The 16,181-nt window shown below is 41.0% G+C and overlaps 1 protein-coding gene across 2 annotated transcripts in view; it reads right to left on the bottom strand.

Moving 5' to 3' along the window:
• plcb3 (phospholipase C, beta 3 (phosphatidylinositol-specific)) overlaps positions 1-16,181 on the bottom strand; it is a 72,314-nt gene that overhangs the window by 20,468 nt on the left and 35,665 nt on the right. The window contains exons 1-6 of one of the 2 annotated variants that reach the window (XM_053629264.1): positions 14,815-15,193; positions 4,348-4,416; positions 3,128-3,268; positions 2,887-2,966; positions 1,831-1,884; positions 1,544-1,616 (exon numbers count right to left, since the gene is read on the bottom strand). In XM_053629264.1, the coding sequence (XP_053485239.1) occupies positions 1,544-1,616; positions 1,831-1,884; positions 2,887-2,966; positions 3,128-3,268; positions 4,348-4,416; positions 14,815-14,835 (438 nt within the window). In that variant the 5' untranslated portion in view covers positions 14,836-15,193. Of the gene's footprint in view, positions 1-1,543; positions 1,617-1,830; positions 1,885-2,886; positions 2,967-3,127; positions 3,269-4,347; positions 4,417-14,814; positions 15,194-16,181 lie in introns of those variants that run through there. The other variant, XM_053629263.1, reaches the window with a different exon arrangement.

The following is a 16,181-nucleotide window of genomic DNA, read 5'->3' as shown; positions in this document are numbered from 1 at the left end:
CTTTATTTAATTAATAATTGTAATCGTCGGCTGTTATATAATAGGATTAAAAACAATTCGGGACATGCTGTTATAGTAAATTATACAGCAGTTAATTCCGGTCCACTCATTTAATTGGATGAGTGGCATTCCAAGAGTGACGTTTCTCTGTGCGTATCCCTCTGCTTGTTCGGCACGACAGTTCAAGCGACACTTCCACTGTTACTACTGTAGCGTTAACATCATCATGAGCGGACATAGCAAACGATACATTCTTCATGTAACTTCTGACTTAAAATAGGAACGTTGTCAGATGAAGATGAAAAGCAAGGAGGGAAGCCAACCTTTAACAGGAATGTACAAATCATTGTGAGCTAGAGCTAACCTATACAGGCTATAAAGTGAGTGTGGCTTCTTCGGGATCCATTTCCCCTTCACAATGCAAACACAACTGATTATTTGGCGTAAGCCAGTTGGATGTCAGTTACTCAATGTTAATTTCTTATTTATAAAAATGTTGTATAAAAGCAATCTTGCACTTGTTATACGGAATATATCGGCATGACTGTGAATACCAGCGTGCTCGTGCCGACGGCCGAATCAAAGCAATTCCTGAGCTGTTTCATTTCTTACTTCTCGTGACATGAACTGCATGCTGGTCACAGATCACTGCGTATATTTACCTACCTAGATTAGCAGATAACGCGGGGGCCCTGTCCGCTTGTACACACGTGGATATTTTTGGAATACGTAGCTTTTTCTCTGTTTTGATTTCCTACTGTATGCACACATAAAATGGGTTTTGGGACACAGAAAACAAAGCTTTATTTATTTATTAATTTACAACTCTATTTTTACTGTGTGTGGATGTTAAAACTCATCAGGTTTTTGAAAGTGCTAATGTCACAGCTCCAACTTATATAATTGCGGGTTTTTTCACGTGTTATGAATGTGCTAGGGCTCCATCATCTTTGTCATGGCTGCTGACCAGACTGCTACTGCGTGGTCTGTTATGTTTTATTTGATGATATGTTTGCAAGTTTTCATTTTGTTTTATTGTTAGACCGCCATGCAGGGCGCACTTACCGCCGCGGCCCGGGTTCGATTCCCGGTCAGGGAACCGACCCCAGCCACTGGAGGGTTGCATGAGCCAGTGCACTCTCAGTGCCGGGTCCCAAGCCCGGAAATTGGGAAGGGTTGCATCAGGAAGGGCGTCCGGCGTAAAACTTGGGCCAGAATTAAATTATGCGGACGGGTGCTCCACTGTGGCAGGAGCAGCCGAAAGAGGGAAAAAAATTAGACCTGCATGCAGAAGTGCCAGAATAGGATACAATCTCTACTGCTCCTGAATTCACCGCTCTGGCAAGAGAGAACTTTGGGCCATGTCAGTTACTTGGATGTATACAGTCACAAAATCATGCTTGTTTAGAGAAGCATACTAAAATCAGCCAGACTGACACACGCACACACACATAAGGAGGAAGCTATATAGCGCTAGGGGACTAGGGGAAAGACATGAGCACTAACTGCATGAGGGATAAATGATGGATTAATGAGTGAATACCCTGTTAGCCATTGGGTTGAACTGCTCCAGCGCTGATTCCACTCGCTTCTTGTCAGAAAACAGCTTCAGAATACTGAGAAAGAGAGCATAGGAGAACTCTGAGTATTATTATGAGCAACATCAGTTTATCCAATCCTGCATACACTTTGTTTTGAGACCCGTGCACTACTCAGTTTCACACAGCAGAACTGAAAACAAAAGTACAGAGGGGAAGGAAAACCAAATTTATGAAACAAGATGTGGTGAAATTAAAACAGCTGTGTGCGTGTGTGTAAGCTCCTACTCACTTCTTTAGTGGGATTTTCCCATCCTGGGTGACCTGCAGTGTTAGCTTGGTGTATCTGTTGGGGAAGAATTTGATTTGAGAAAGTAACGCCAATTTTGAACCATTGTAATGTTTTGTATCAACTGCCTTATCCATTATTACATTAAAATAAAAAATAATAATAAACAACAAGAAAAAAAAATCCTAATGGGGTAATGTTGCGTTCATGTGCCATTAGAATGATCATATTTACATTTATTTCCCACCTGAAAGCTAGACATAACCATACCTTCAATTTATAATTATGAAAAGGAGCTTACAAAATATCTAAATTTCATATTTCATGTCACAACGCATTGAAGTTAAATCTGTATTTTTTAGTATACGCATCCAAGGACTTCATAATTACGTATTAACAAGTGAGATTAGGATCTGACGAGCGTGAAGGCAGCATAAGAATGCAACTGTTATCAGAGCATCAAATCACAGCTCACGATTTCAGACTACTACTACTACTTCTTAATTTTTTTTATTTAAAATCAGATCCCAAGATATTGGGGACAGAATGAGACAGCAGCCTATAGCTCTTTCTCTTTGGCCTGGAGGACGAGTGTAGCCTTGCAAGGTTGAATAAAGAGGAGCAAGAGAGCAGATGTGACAGAGGATGTGACAGATGTGTGTGTTACCGCATATGTACAGCACCATGTAAAACACTGCAAAACATCACAAGCTACACGCCGTTAATGATAAGGACATGTTTACCCACACACACAAAATTAATTTGCATTGACATATAGCTAATAAACGTACACAAAACATATTGTACATATTCTGGCTCTTATTGAAATTTGTATAATTGGTGAGTATTAAAAGTGTGTGTGTCTTTTCATACCAGTTATCTGTCCTTGTTTGATAATAATCAATTCTAATAAATTGTAAACAATAATAACTGATCTATGTTCATTTCAATAACTGCCTTTTAAGTCGATGCAAATCAGCAGCTCATTACATCCCTACATATGTACAAAAACACAGAGACATTCACACACACACACACACACACACACCCAATACTCACGCCTTGAGTAAGAAGGTGTTGCGTGAGGCATTGTGGGACAGTATGTTTGTGGCAAGTTTAAACAGCTCTTCAGTCCACACCTGGAGATACAGTAAACACCCCCACACACACACACACACACACACACACACACAAACAATGAGTAAACAGAATAAACCAGTGTGAGAGAGATGTAAAGGGAAACCCCATTAATAATTATGTTTATTATATTTCCTAAGAAAGTGTTTGTTGCTGTGGTTACCTTGGCAACGTCCACTTCCATGGCCTGGAAGTTAAGGAAGGAGAGGTTAACCAGGTCGTTGCCGTAGACGACTGTTACTAGCTTAGCCTCCGCATTGCCCTCTGGTTTTCCAAAGCCCAGCACTTCACGCACACGTGAATCCTACACACACATGCACGCGCACACACACACACACACACACACACACACACACAGTCAGATTCTGGACCTCAGCGAAATAGACGTTCTTCATCCCTGGGTGCATGAGACACCGAACACTTCCAGGAAGTCGTTACACCGCAGCCAGCGTGGCTTCCTCTGCACAAGCGCTGGAACAGTGATAAGAGTGGAAGGCCACTGTGTGGGTATAAATGTCCACGCATTTGTCTGTGTGTTTGTGTTGGGGCTGACCTGTTTATGCTTAAGACTCACGTTCCTGCTCTACTGAATCATCCTACCTGGATGCCACTAACTTACACTTCCAAAGATCTGCTGCTGTAATCCTGAAGACCTGTGTCCTGGGCTAATCCCAGGACTCCTCGCAATATCTTCATACTGAAGATACTTTCACCGCACTTAGCATTGTATTAACGCTCCTCTTCTACACATGGATACTGTAATGACCAACATCCCACTATCCCACGTGACCAAGAAGAGCACCGGCTCCCTTTTCAGTCTGATTCCTTTGAGTCTCATTAGGGATATAAATCTACATCCCGGATTTCCATAAAGCTGCTTTGTGACAATATAATACCGTTCAAATGGAATTGAATTGGCAGAGCTAATGGGGTGGGGATATTTCTCCCTCACTGGAGGGCTGTAAAGCCTGGCACAGGGCTTTGTGGGTCAGTCAGGGAGGTCTGATCTTGCGAACATAAGCACATCGTCCAGAAATGCCTGCCAATAAACCTTCCTAAGGACACCGCACCGAGCAGGCAGACACGACCTCAGAGTGGACGCTCAATGAGGTTTCTCCAACTAGAATTTTCTAGTATATACTAGTATGTCAAGGAATGTACGTACAATTATACATGCCTCTTATTTATTCAGGTTTAATTCCACAGACCTGAAAAAGCACACTAACACACAGAAAGGTTAAAAACACTAAGGCTATAAAATGACACTCAAACATGCTCTCTTACACACACACACACACACACACACACACACACACACACACACAGACCATTAAAGCTATAAAACAGTTAATGTAAAATCACACTCTCTTACATACACAGTACCTTTGGTATCTTGGCAAACTTCCCCGTTCTGGTGTCTCTGATATGGCTGATGTCCACAATCTCGGTCTCCTGAGGAGAAAATGAAAATAGAACGTTATAAACAATTGCATGAGTGTACTTTCGAACCATCTGCTGCTCTGAACTCGGGCTTTTCCAGCAGTCGCCCTGTTATTCACGGGAGACGGCGAAGAACAAAGCTTTTAAGTCGAGCTTGTGTTAAAACACCGAACACTGTCGACAGAGCCGCACGGCTGAAGGTGGTAAGTGGAGCGAAATAATCCTTGCTCAAATATGAAGCGCAAAAGCTCGACATTGAAAAAGCGGAGATGGGATTTTGTCACAGGATCTAAATGAGGACTTGTAGCAAGGGAAAAGGAGAGAAGACAAGAAGTTAATTTTGGATGAAATCTCAAATGTGATATGACAAAAAGGTACGACATATTAATGAGCGATGATCGACCAGATATTAGGCCTGATTTCCCAGTCACGGCATGACCTGGAGACACTGAGCTGTGCAAAGAACTCATGCAACCTGTGAAAAAGTCTTTCCTTTGACAATTTCATGAACAACAGACTCATGATGAGGTCATTATGCATATGGCGCAGGAGCCTTCTAGTTCTCTACAGTCCCACACTGGAATGAGATCACATCCAGACGTCACTGCAGGACTCAGACATACAGAGACTCACAAAACACTGACCATTAATTACAAATGCACTATACCTCCAAGACAAAACGTTATGTGGTTTTAAGGGTTGCTCAGTAATCCAGATTCCAGCAGAAATACAGGGTGTGCAGGAGGATGTAGCGAAACTATTGCGGTTAAAAAAAAAAGAAAAAGTTTTTAATAATGAAAAGAAAAAAAAAGAGCACCAGTATGGCTGAGCTCGGGCGCTCTGTACAAAAAAGCAGCTCATAAACAGGCCCGGTAAACAAAGCAGAACAGGACTGTAAATACTATCACTCATTCTCTGTTTTACAATCCTCACTCTTTTCCTCTTTCATCTTTTCAGCCTTTGTATCGTCCTTTCTCTCTTGACCTCTTCATCTTTTAAAGCAAACGCTCTTCTCTTTGTGTCATCACCGCTTTTATTCTTTTCGATTTTCTCTTATTTGGCAACCTAACTCGCATTCTCTTGCTCTCTGGAATGATTAAGTTGTTGACTTGAATGTTGCCTCGAGTGTGTGTGTGACGGGTTAGAGGTTCCCGGTAGGAGTCCGATTGCAGCCGGCACAGAGGGACATGGACACACACATTTCCCCTTAGGATGGTGTTATGGCAAGATATGGGACCTTTTTTTTTCTGACAAGCTGAAACAAATGATGCAAAGCACATGATAAACCAGGTCTGCAACGTATACGCAGATCAAATATTAATAATTAATAAGGAGCAGAGTGACAAATCGGATCTTAAGATAATCATGCAACCGTATAAAAAGTGAACATCTGCTACATATGATAGTTTTATTTGACATAGTACACACAGTATGGTTGTTCACATGCCCTCTAAAACTGATGTAAAGTCTTTTGTTTTCAGAAAATGTGGAGCCAGTCAATAGCCGTCGCTGTGCCTCAAAAGGTCTCGCGGTCCTCATTTCTGCATGCATGTGAGGTTCGTGAGGAAATAGGGTGTCCCATGAGTGTCCCTGTATTCACCTTTACATGAAGCCTGAATTGAAGTAGACTCAGCTGTGGTCTCTTGCATGAAACAAATAGCGAATTGGCAGAAAACAAGAGAAAAAGACGATAACATTTGAGTACTATCGAGACTTGTAGGACTTTTTCCTCATTATTAATTTGTCACAGTCATTAAGCAGCGCACCTTGTAAAAAAAAAAACCCCAAAAAACATTTAAAACAAAAAACAAAATAATTAGCCCATAGTTTAGCACCACATAATTGTATATGAAGCTACAGTACCATGAGCAGTCATGATTCTTCTCAGTGTGATTTTGTGCAAATCATTCAAATTTTCTCTGGTAATTGCATTACATCCAGTTATGTGTAATTATTTCCCACTTGGAGCTTGAGGAAACAATCAGCATAAATGTTTGAGTTAGTAATGAGACTCAGTGCGGTGTGGATCTCTGAATGAAAACCCTGCACGGAACACAAGTCAACAATCGGGAATGTGATTTCATCTTGAGGACTTTTTCCCCAAAGGCCTCGCTGTCATGTCCATGAACATCTCCAAAACCTCACCAAAGAGTGGACTTGGACGAGGAGCGTAGGACCATTTGGAACATGGCCTATGCTATATGCGTACGTTTTTTGTCTAATCTAAATGAAATAATTTGGTTTGCTGATTTAAAGGCCATAAACAGGTACTCAAATCGAAATCTTTCTGGTCCACTTACCAATTTTCCACTGAGCTGAAAAAATCGTCCACAAAGTAGGACAATTTTATGCAGGTTGATGACCGATCAAGTACAGAACTAACAAATGTGTTACAAATGCTTAATGTTACGACTCTTAACAATCTCCACTGTCTCACTGCTAATTAAGCACACAGGTTTGGTGCTTCTGTTAGGAAGAATAAATGCATGCGTGCATACTTGTCTGTCCATTCATCTTTATAAAAACACATGGTTTTCACGGTCAACCTTCCTTTTCTTTTGATCTGACAATTTGGAACAGGCCATTTTCGTAGCTTTTCTGACGTTTACTAATTTGCTAACGCCACTCAGCAAAACAAATTAGCTACCTGACAAACCTCAAACATTGAAACATTGAAACATTGTTACAGAAGGACCGGAGAGTGTAGAAATACAGCTTTGTCATAGTGATGCCGTTACGCTGCTCTGATTGGATGTTGTAAAGTACTGGCTATATTTTTGTTTGTCTGTATGATTCTACACTCACAAACAAACTTTTATACTCGTATACTTACACAATCACTTAGCCAGGTGTCAGATAACTAGAGATTTAGATCTCGGTCCGGATTGAACTGCCCTTCAGTCCGAATCCAGACCGGACTCCGTCTATCGAGTACCCCTAATCTATCGAATATCTGTCTACATGCATGTTACATGTGATCCAAATCAAATTTATGCACGACAGAAACGAAACGTCTTGTGCGTTCCTCCTACATCATAATTCAATTCACTGTAAAACGACGGTTCAGAGATTCAGCTCCTCCCACACACACACACACACACACACAACCCGTTCATCTTTCATATACAGTACTATAAAGCCGAACTGTCCTAATAGTATACAGTCCATACTAAAAAAATATTTAAAACCATAGATATTATACTCATATTAAATTTAAGTGTGGAAGAGGCTGATGTTTTTCCCACATTTGCATGTTCTCCCCTTGCTGCGGGGGTTTCCTCTGGGTAGTCCGGTTTCCTCCCCAAGTCCAAGGACATGCATCGTAGGCTGATTGGCATGTCCAAAGTGTCCATAGTGTATAAATGGGTGTGTGAATGTGTGTATGTGATTGTGCCCTGCGATGGATTGGCAGCCCATACAGGGTGTACCCCACCTTGGGCCCGATACTCCCTGGGATAGGCTCCAGGTTCCCCACAACCCTGAAGGATAACTGGTATAGAAGATGGATGGATGGATGGATGGAGATTATATATATATATATATATATATATATATATATATATATATATATATATATATATATATATATATATATATATATATATATAAGTGTACATGACCAAGGTGAAGCTCATACACAAATATTAAAAACCGAACTGATTGTTTCGCGACTTTGAAGCAAAAAAAGGTTTCATAAATTTTATATATTTCATATAAAATATTAAATATTTTATATAATATTTATAATATTTTATTTTTATATAAAATATTAAAATTTTAATATATTAAATTTTATATATATTACAATATATAAATTCTAAATAGAATACATTAGCAAACGCTGATCATGTTAACACGCAACCATTGTCAACATGATCACTCATTAAAACACAGTGGGTCTTTTTCATTACGTGTTTGTTTTTATTCCCCTAGTAACTTTCAATAACGACAGACGTTAAAATCAGACAGAAATACAGATGCAGTGGGAGTCTTAAACTCAGCGAAAGTATTCCGATTCATTCTGAACTGACTGATGTTAGCTTACGTGCTAACAAGCGTACTAACAGGTTGGGAAAAGTTTGATGGGGTTACGTTAGGGGAAAAAACGTATCATGAGGCGCTGCACCAAAGATGTTGTATTGGGAAAAAGGTCGCGACAGCTCGAGAGACGTCTGTGGTCTCACTCCAGTGTATGGGAAATTAGCGGATTTCCGATTCTTTGTGGTTTAGGGGCCATTTAGCGCCTAAAAACGAGTGGAAAACACTTGCGCTCCCGTGGTGTCTGCCGTTGCTAAGCGATGAGGAAGTTTTTGCACAGGATGGATTTACAGCACCGCAAATCCCTTGCAGAAGCTCTGCTACTAGGTTTATTTATGGAGAAGAGAGACAAAAAACGTCGTGCTTGGGCACACCCCACCCTTCAATCACGCAGAAAACACGGAGAATTTCACCAACTAATCCAACCGCTAAACAAAAGAGACAAAAGCGACTGGTTTGCAGGTATGGTATTCAAGTGCTGTGCTTGGCTTTTTAAATCATAATAGTTTCAGCAGAATGTTGCTTGCCATCCTACTTTGAAAAACACAGACCCGTTTTTTTTCACCTAACATGAGTCATGAGGTGAACGCAAAGATTATGTTAGCAAAGGTAATCAGATTCAAAAGTTTACAAGCATTTACATTCATGGCATTTGGCAGACGCCCTTGTCGTTAACCTAGTCTGCTTCTTCTTCTGTATCGAAGTATTATTGAGCTGGTTCTTATGTATGGTGCTATCTGTTTTTTCCATATGCTAACAGTTACCAATAAGAACAAGCTCTTGAAGATAACTAATTTAGCGACAAAAATTATTGGGATTCCCACCCCCAATTAATTGGACTGTCATTTCATATATGCTCCGGAAGGCACATAAAAATTATAAATGATCCAGACCACCCACTTTATCAATATTTCAACCCCTTCCTTCTGGCCGCAGGTATAGACTACCCATGTGCAGAAAGGCCAGCTATGGTGGGAGCTCTGTTCCTATGGCTAATCAGCCATTGTGATGCCATCTTATGCTCTGGCATTTGTTGTATGATCCTGATGTTTTCTTTTTGTCCCCTTCTCCCCTCTATGCCTGTGATTGTTTATGACGGTTTATATGTATGGTGGTGTTGTGTTTATGTTTTTCTACGTACCCACGGTGGAAACAAATTTCCTCTTTGAGGACAAATAAAATGATCTATCTATCTATCCAGAGTGACTTACATTGATCTCATTTCTACATCTGAGCAGTTGAGGGTTAAGGGCCTTGCCTAAGGGCCCAACAGTGGCAGCTTGTCAGTGCTGGGGTTTGAACTCCTGACCTTCTGATCAGTAACCCAATGTCAAGTATTTTACCGTATTTGGATTTAGGATGTTTACTGTAAGTCATTTTTATTCTGACCGAGCAGAATCAAGATTAGGAACAAATTATAAACAGATTATTAGGCTACATGTTAATCGAAAGTGATGATACCCACATTAACTCAGAAAGGCATGTTATGATTTTATAAACATGTTGGCAAATTGCCTGGTTTATCTTCGGCCTCGGGCCACTTCGTCATTACTCCTCTTTACCGATGGCGATCTGAAGGGACAAACTTGTCATACACCTCTTACTGTATCTTATCCACCAGGACCAGAGCTCTCTGTATCGGCTTTGCGCACAGGAAACGTTTTAAGCACCGACACAAACAATCCACTCAGAGAGAAACAAAACAAAAAAGAAAAGAAAAGAAAAACCAAACCCAAGCTGTTCAACCGGTGCCACCTAGGCAGTACAGACCCAGTTGTACAACAGGTTGTGTTTAACACAAGTGCTTTTACAAGTCTGTACTTGTCACATATCTTCCCGTGTCTTTCTGTAGGCTGAGTAATCCTGCATGTGTGTGCGCATGTTAAAGCGTGTGTTTACATGTTCTATTCTCCTGGAGTTGTGCAGGAATGCTGTAAATATAACATTTAGCTGCTTATGTCTCTGTAGCACATGACGGGTTTCTCACACACACTCTCACTCTCTCTCTCCGTCACACAGGCGTGTACTCACGCACATACACACTCACGTGCACACAGGTTTTTATTTTCCCATGGCATGTTTCATCTCAGAGCTCAGTGCTGTTTCTTTTACATCGAGCAGTGGCAAGAGGGCACGAGATCCACCACACACACACACACACACACACACACACAGGGTTTTCTTCCGTCACTATCACTGCCTTGACATGAAGTCAAACAATCTATTTCTCACACAGCGTTCTCACACACTGGTGGACTACTGACTATAAATTGTATAAAGATAAAAATAATAATAAAAAATAAATTATAAAAACTTTACAGCATAACGTTAACAAAATGTGCATCATTTTTCATAGATACTGATTTAAGAAATGTTACACTGACATCAAAAGCACCAGAATCTAAACTGCTACGTTTGTCCATGAAACAAGAGCTTTTAGAAGATAAGCTCTACTCTCTAACTGCTATTGTCTGTACATATTCACTCTCCTTAAGTCAGACTGGTTTTCTGAGTCGTGTTGTGGCTCAGGCTGGCAAGCGGGAGTGGACCTGGATGAACAGGAACGGCGAGAGGTTCATAAAACAGAAGTACGGGAAACTCCAACATACTATACGACATGCCACAACAAAAAGTCATTCACTGCAACTCGTAATGTGTGTGTGTGTGTGTGTGTGTGTGTGTGTGTGGGGAGAAAATCTCTGTAGGGACGTATGATCAAAATAAGTGAGCAACAAAACAACACTGTGTGCTTTGTGTGTTAAATAGTGCTGTGTAATGCTGGAAGTAACCTGGATGACGAATGTGACGTCCTCTTTCCGGAAGCCTGAGGCTCGTCTCTGACCTCCGACCTCTAACCCTGAGACTCTGACTGGACCTTTTGTCCAGGACTGACAGAAAGAAACAAATCCTAAAACACTGCTGCGAAACAGAACTAATTTACTGTTCCATTACTAATCCATTTTTCATAATATTTACATATTCAAAAGGCACGATTCAATGAGCTCATGTCTGCAATCATGACGTAGCACAAGGATCATTCCTAAAATGCTTAGGAACGGTTTGATAATCGAAATGAAATGAAGGATGAATAAATCCATCGTGTACGGCAGATTTTCCTATTACATTTTGAACATGATGTACCAATACTCTACTTAATTATAAAAACAAGCAGTCGACTTGTCCTAAATTTGATATCAGTAGTTAATCAGTTCCCACAGGCTCTTACTGGAGTCGCTGGTTTCTATGGTTTAATCTCAAATAGAGTTCACCACGAAGGGTTTATGGAGCCTTTATGTCACACCCTATGTGCTTTTCTAGTGAATAGGACGTCATCGTGCATATGAGCTGCATAAAGATGGGACAGATTTTAAATGTAATATCTTCTTACAATATCAATGTCAAAAACACTACTATGGGTGTAGAAATAATCTGAAACCTGAGATATTGAGTGAGTGAGTGAGTTAAAAAATGATGAATTTGCCTCCTAGTATTTTTGCTTCATGTGGTTAGTGTTTAAAATCGAATGCAAAGTAATTTTAAAGGATACTCCTGTGATTTATGATACTTTGACCAGGTGCTTTTCTCTCTCTCTCTCTCTCACACACACACACACACACACACACACAGTGGAATGTAACTCGAGTAACTGGTAGCAATAGTCTCTTCCTGTTTGGTCTTGAGACAAGGTTTTGTGTGTGTGTGTGTGTGTGTGTGTGTGTGTGTGTGTGTGTGTGTGTGAGAGAGAGAGAGAGAAAAAGAGTGTGTGTGAGTGTGTGAGAGAGAGAGAGAGAGAGAGAGAGAGAGAGAGAGAGAGAGAGAGAGAGAGTGTGTACGAGAGAGAGAGAGATTGTGCTATTTGTTGGATGAAACATACACTCTGTGTGTGAGTGTGTGCGCGTGCGTGCGTGTGTGTGGCAGCATCGTGGTCATGTTATACTCCTGAGAGCCAGGAATTGTCCTCCATCACGCCCTGTCTCTCGTACCTGCTCTGTGTCCCTCACAGTGCGTACAGCTACTTACTCTCAGTTCCAGTAAGCAGAAAAAGACACAATGACAGACTGAAACTCTGCTACAGACATTTCTCACGAAATGAACTGCACACTCACAGTTAATTTGTTCATTCCTTCAATTACTTAAAGCTCATACCAAACCTGTTTTTGGTCAAATACTTAATAAAGCTCAATGAGGAAAGTGGACATGAATAAAAACGGACAAAACCAGCTTCAATTCTGTTCCACTTTGTGCCAATGCTGAACCAGCCAACATTTCTCTCATTCCTCATGTTCCATATCCCTTAGGTTCCTGAAAATGGGGTTTATTCTACTGGATTATAATAAATAAATAAATAAATAAATAAATAAATAAAAAGTCAGGATGGCTCACAGCTCCAGGTTTCATCCGAGATCTTTTAGGTTTCTTATGTTCTCTCTGTGTTTGCGTGGGTTTCCTTCCAGCTTCCAAAAACATGCCAGTAGACAGACTGGCTACACAAAGTCATCCCTAGGTGTAAATGAGTGTATGAACGTGTGTGTGCACGGTGTCCATTCGGGGCGTATTCCCGGCTCGTGCACAGTATTCCCAGGATAACATACTTGCTGAAGATGCATGATCGAATATTCACAAAGTACTGCAATGTGTTGTAGCCTGACTTCCTGTCCATCGGGTGGAACCATCGCTTTACTCCACCCACTCAGACTTTTCGTACAATAGCCACGTTTACTGTACTTTCTAGTCAATTAAACGTATGTACAATTCACAAAAGGCAACACATTTAGAACAAAGACTTATAGAGTGCTGCAGCCCTAAAACCCGGAAATGAGTTAGCATTTTAGCATTTCCGGTTCCATCATCCTGAAGTCAATGGGTTTGTTTTTCATTGTTTTTTTAAATGGGTTTTTGGTTAAATGCATGAAATAAGGACTGTGGTTTCATATTTTATTCTACGACATAAAATACATCAGTAATACCCCACTCGTGATTTTTTTTTTAAGCTTTTAACATGTCTTGAAAAAGGCGGTTGCAAACAAGTGGCTAAACGGGACTGTGGAGCTCGACATTAAACGTCATCACGCCGAACAGGAAAACTGATCTGCTACAGCCTAGTCGTGTTTATACTCACGCTCTTGCAAACGATTCCAACTTGTAGATTTATCTATGTATAGTATTTTCCAATTGTAGTGCAAATAATCTATCGGATGCTTAGTGGTGATGATGTTGAAGTCATGCGACCGCGGTATAGTTCGTTTATCGCTGGACTTCAGCTTTTTTACTTCTGGTCATTGTATTTAGTCTTCAAAATTCAGAAAAGTTGTGCTGTGTGAAGATTATCTTGATGAATGAAACATGTAAGAACATGTCACGGACTATTTTCTGCAATAATCCAAAAGCCAATGGGGAAAATCCTATTGGCTTTTTGTCGAGGGAACCAGGGTGATGCTAACTCATGGGTTGGCCGACACCCATGTCGTCTCCCCTGCAGCACTCTACTTAGGGCAATAAGAAAATTGAGCTGAACTGCTGATTCTAAATTAGATTTTGGCTCAGTTCAATTGCACACCATATGGCAAAAAGTTTGTGGACACCTGACCATCATACCCAGTTCTTCCCCAAACTGGTGCCACAAAAGAAGCACACAATTGTCTAGAATGTTTCCCTTCACTGTAACTAATGGGCCCAAACATGTTCCAGCATGACAATACCCCTGTGCACAATCGAGGTCCACCAAGACATGGTTCACCACATTTATAGTGGAAGAACTCGAGAGATCTGCAGGAGCCTGATGTTCGCATGACAAAGCATGGAGTTGTGTGAAAGCATGTACGTTAATTATTAGTGACATGAGCAACATTTGAGAACATTATCCACTTCAAGCCCTTCTTTTGCTCAGCTGTAGTAATCAATGCAAGAAGAATAGTCAGCCACTAAAACAACACCAGTTGTGTGTGTGTGTGTGTGTGTGAGAGAGAGAGAGAGAGAGAGTGAGTGAGTGAGTGAGTGAGTGAGTGAGTGTGTGTGTGTGTGTGAGAAAGAGAGAGACAGTGAGTGTGTGTGTGAGAGAGAGATAGTGAGTGAGTGTGTGTGTGTGTGTGTGTGTGTGTGTGTGAAAGAGAGAGATAGTGAGTGTGTGTGAGAGAGTGAGTGAGTGAGTGAGTGTGAGAGAGAGAGACAGTGAGTGAGTGAGTGTGTGTGTGTGTGTGTGTGTGTGTGTGTGAGAGAGAGTGCAAATTAGAGAAGATTTAGTTTGCAAATGATAGGGAGGAGATGATAGGAAGTATGTAGCTAATCACAGAAGATGAGCCATAATAACAGGAAGAGAAGAGAGATAGAACAAGAGGCTGGAGAAAGGGAAAAACGCAATGTGTTTCTGCTCACCGTTCTTCCTCTGTTTCTCATCTTTTCTTCTTTCTAGCATTCGCCACCATGTATATTATACTAAACCAGTTCTGATCATCTCCTCACCATATATGCCTCTCTTTCACACTCTTTCTGCACAAACCACGCATGCATGCACTCCCACTAGAGACTGGGTCGATAATTCAGTCATTTTCAGTATGAAAGTTTAGATACTCGTCATTCCTTTGCCACAAAAGGGAGGAAAACATCCCCCTGGACCAAGCAGCCAAGTGCACACTTCATAAGGACGTTATTTACACAAATGTACTGACCCAGAGACATCCATTAAATCAAGCTACTACATTTCCTCTAATAAGCAGGACCTACATGCACGTGTGCGCACGTGCGTGTATTTGTGTGGGTGGGTGTGTTTGCGTTTCTTTTTTTTTTTTCTTGAAGAAAAGAGGAATTTAACATCAGGAATGAAATCTACTTCTGGGGAAGAGAGAAAAAGTGGGAGACAGACCAGAGAGGAAATGCTCACATTATCAATCCAAAAAACACACTTCCTGTATTTGAGCATGTGCCGCTCTGTTTCAGACAGGGAATTCAGGGGGACTTCGTCTAATATTAAATATTAATCGTCTGGGTAATCAGTTTAACCTAAAACCTAAATTTGGGGGGGACGGGGGACGGAGAAGACAAGAAACCATGCATCACACTTTGTGCTTTAACTGAACAACAAGCACATTGATACCTTAATAGTGCTAGTATGAACAATAATTCACTGTTAATCAGTCTCATACTCAGTTTATTGGTTTTTATGTTGCATAAAGGCTCTCCTCACATGGTACGCCACTTTATCCATGCCTAGCCACAGACATCAAACTGACTGTCTAGAGGAAGCATGTGTTAGCCTTCACGCTCTCTGCTTGATAGCTGTTGTGTGACAGGAGTGAACTAGTTACTGTCCAGTTTCAGTGAAGCCTCAGATTCCTGTTCTTGGCTGACAGGTGTGGACCCCGATGTGATCTTAAGCCTAGTTCACATTGCACCAACGCCGACAATCCCCAACTTTTGCAATCTGGTCGTTGGATTCAGAATGTTGGGAACTGTCATGTTCACGCTGCCCCAACAGACACCAACTCACTTTATTACAGACAGTCAGACTGGTTTTAAAAAATGGATGATCCTTTCACCACAATCAAAATGTTACTATTGCTAGTGTCTTTACGTGTCATTCATCGCCTGAAAAGATGAAGAGCGAAACGAAAGAGGTTGTGGGTGAAGCCTCGGTTGTTGCGACATCAGATATAGTGCGCTTACTGAAATGTATGCAGACAGAGGATGTGTGGAGCTTTCAAAATGTTGCACAGTTTGCCCCCAAGCTGTTTCAACAACTCCGA

This window comes from Ictalurus furcatus, chromosome 7 (genome assembly GCF_023375685.1).
Source record: "Ictalurus furcatus strain D&B chromosome 7, Billie_1.0, whole genome shotgun sequence".
Lineage (NCBI taxonomy): Eukaryota > Metazoa > Chordata > Actinopteri > Siluriformes > Ictaluridae > Ictalurus > Ictalurus furcatus.
Note: the sequence above shows the minus strand (reverse complement) of the source record. Positions and strands in the feature narration are given on the sequence as shown.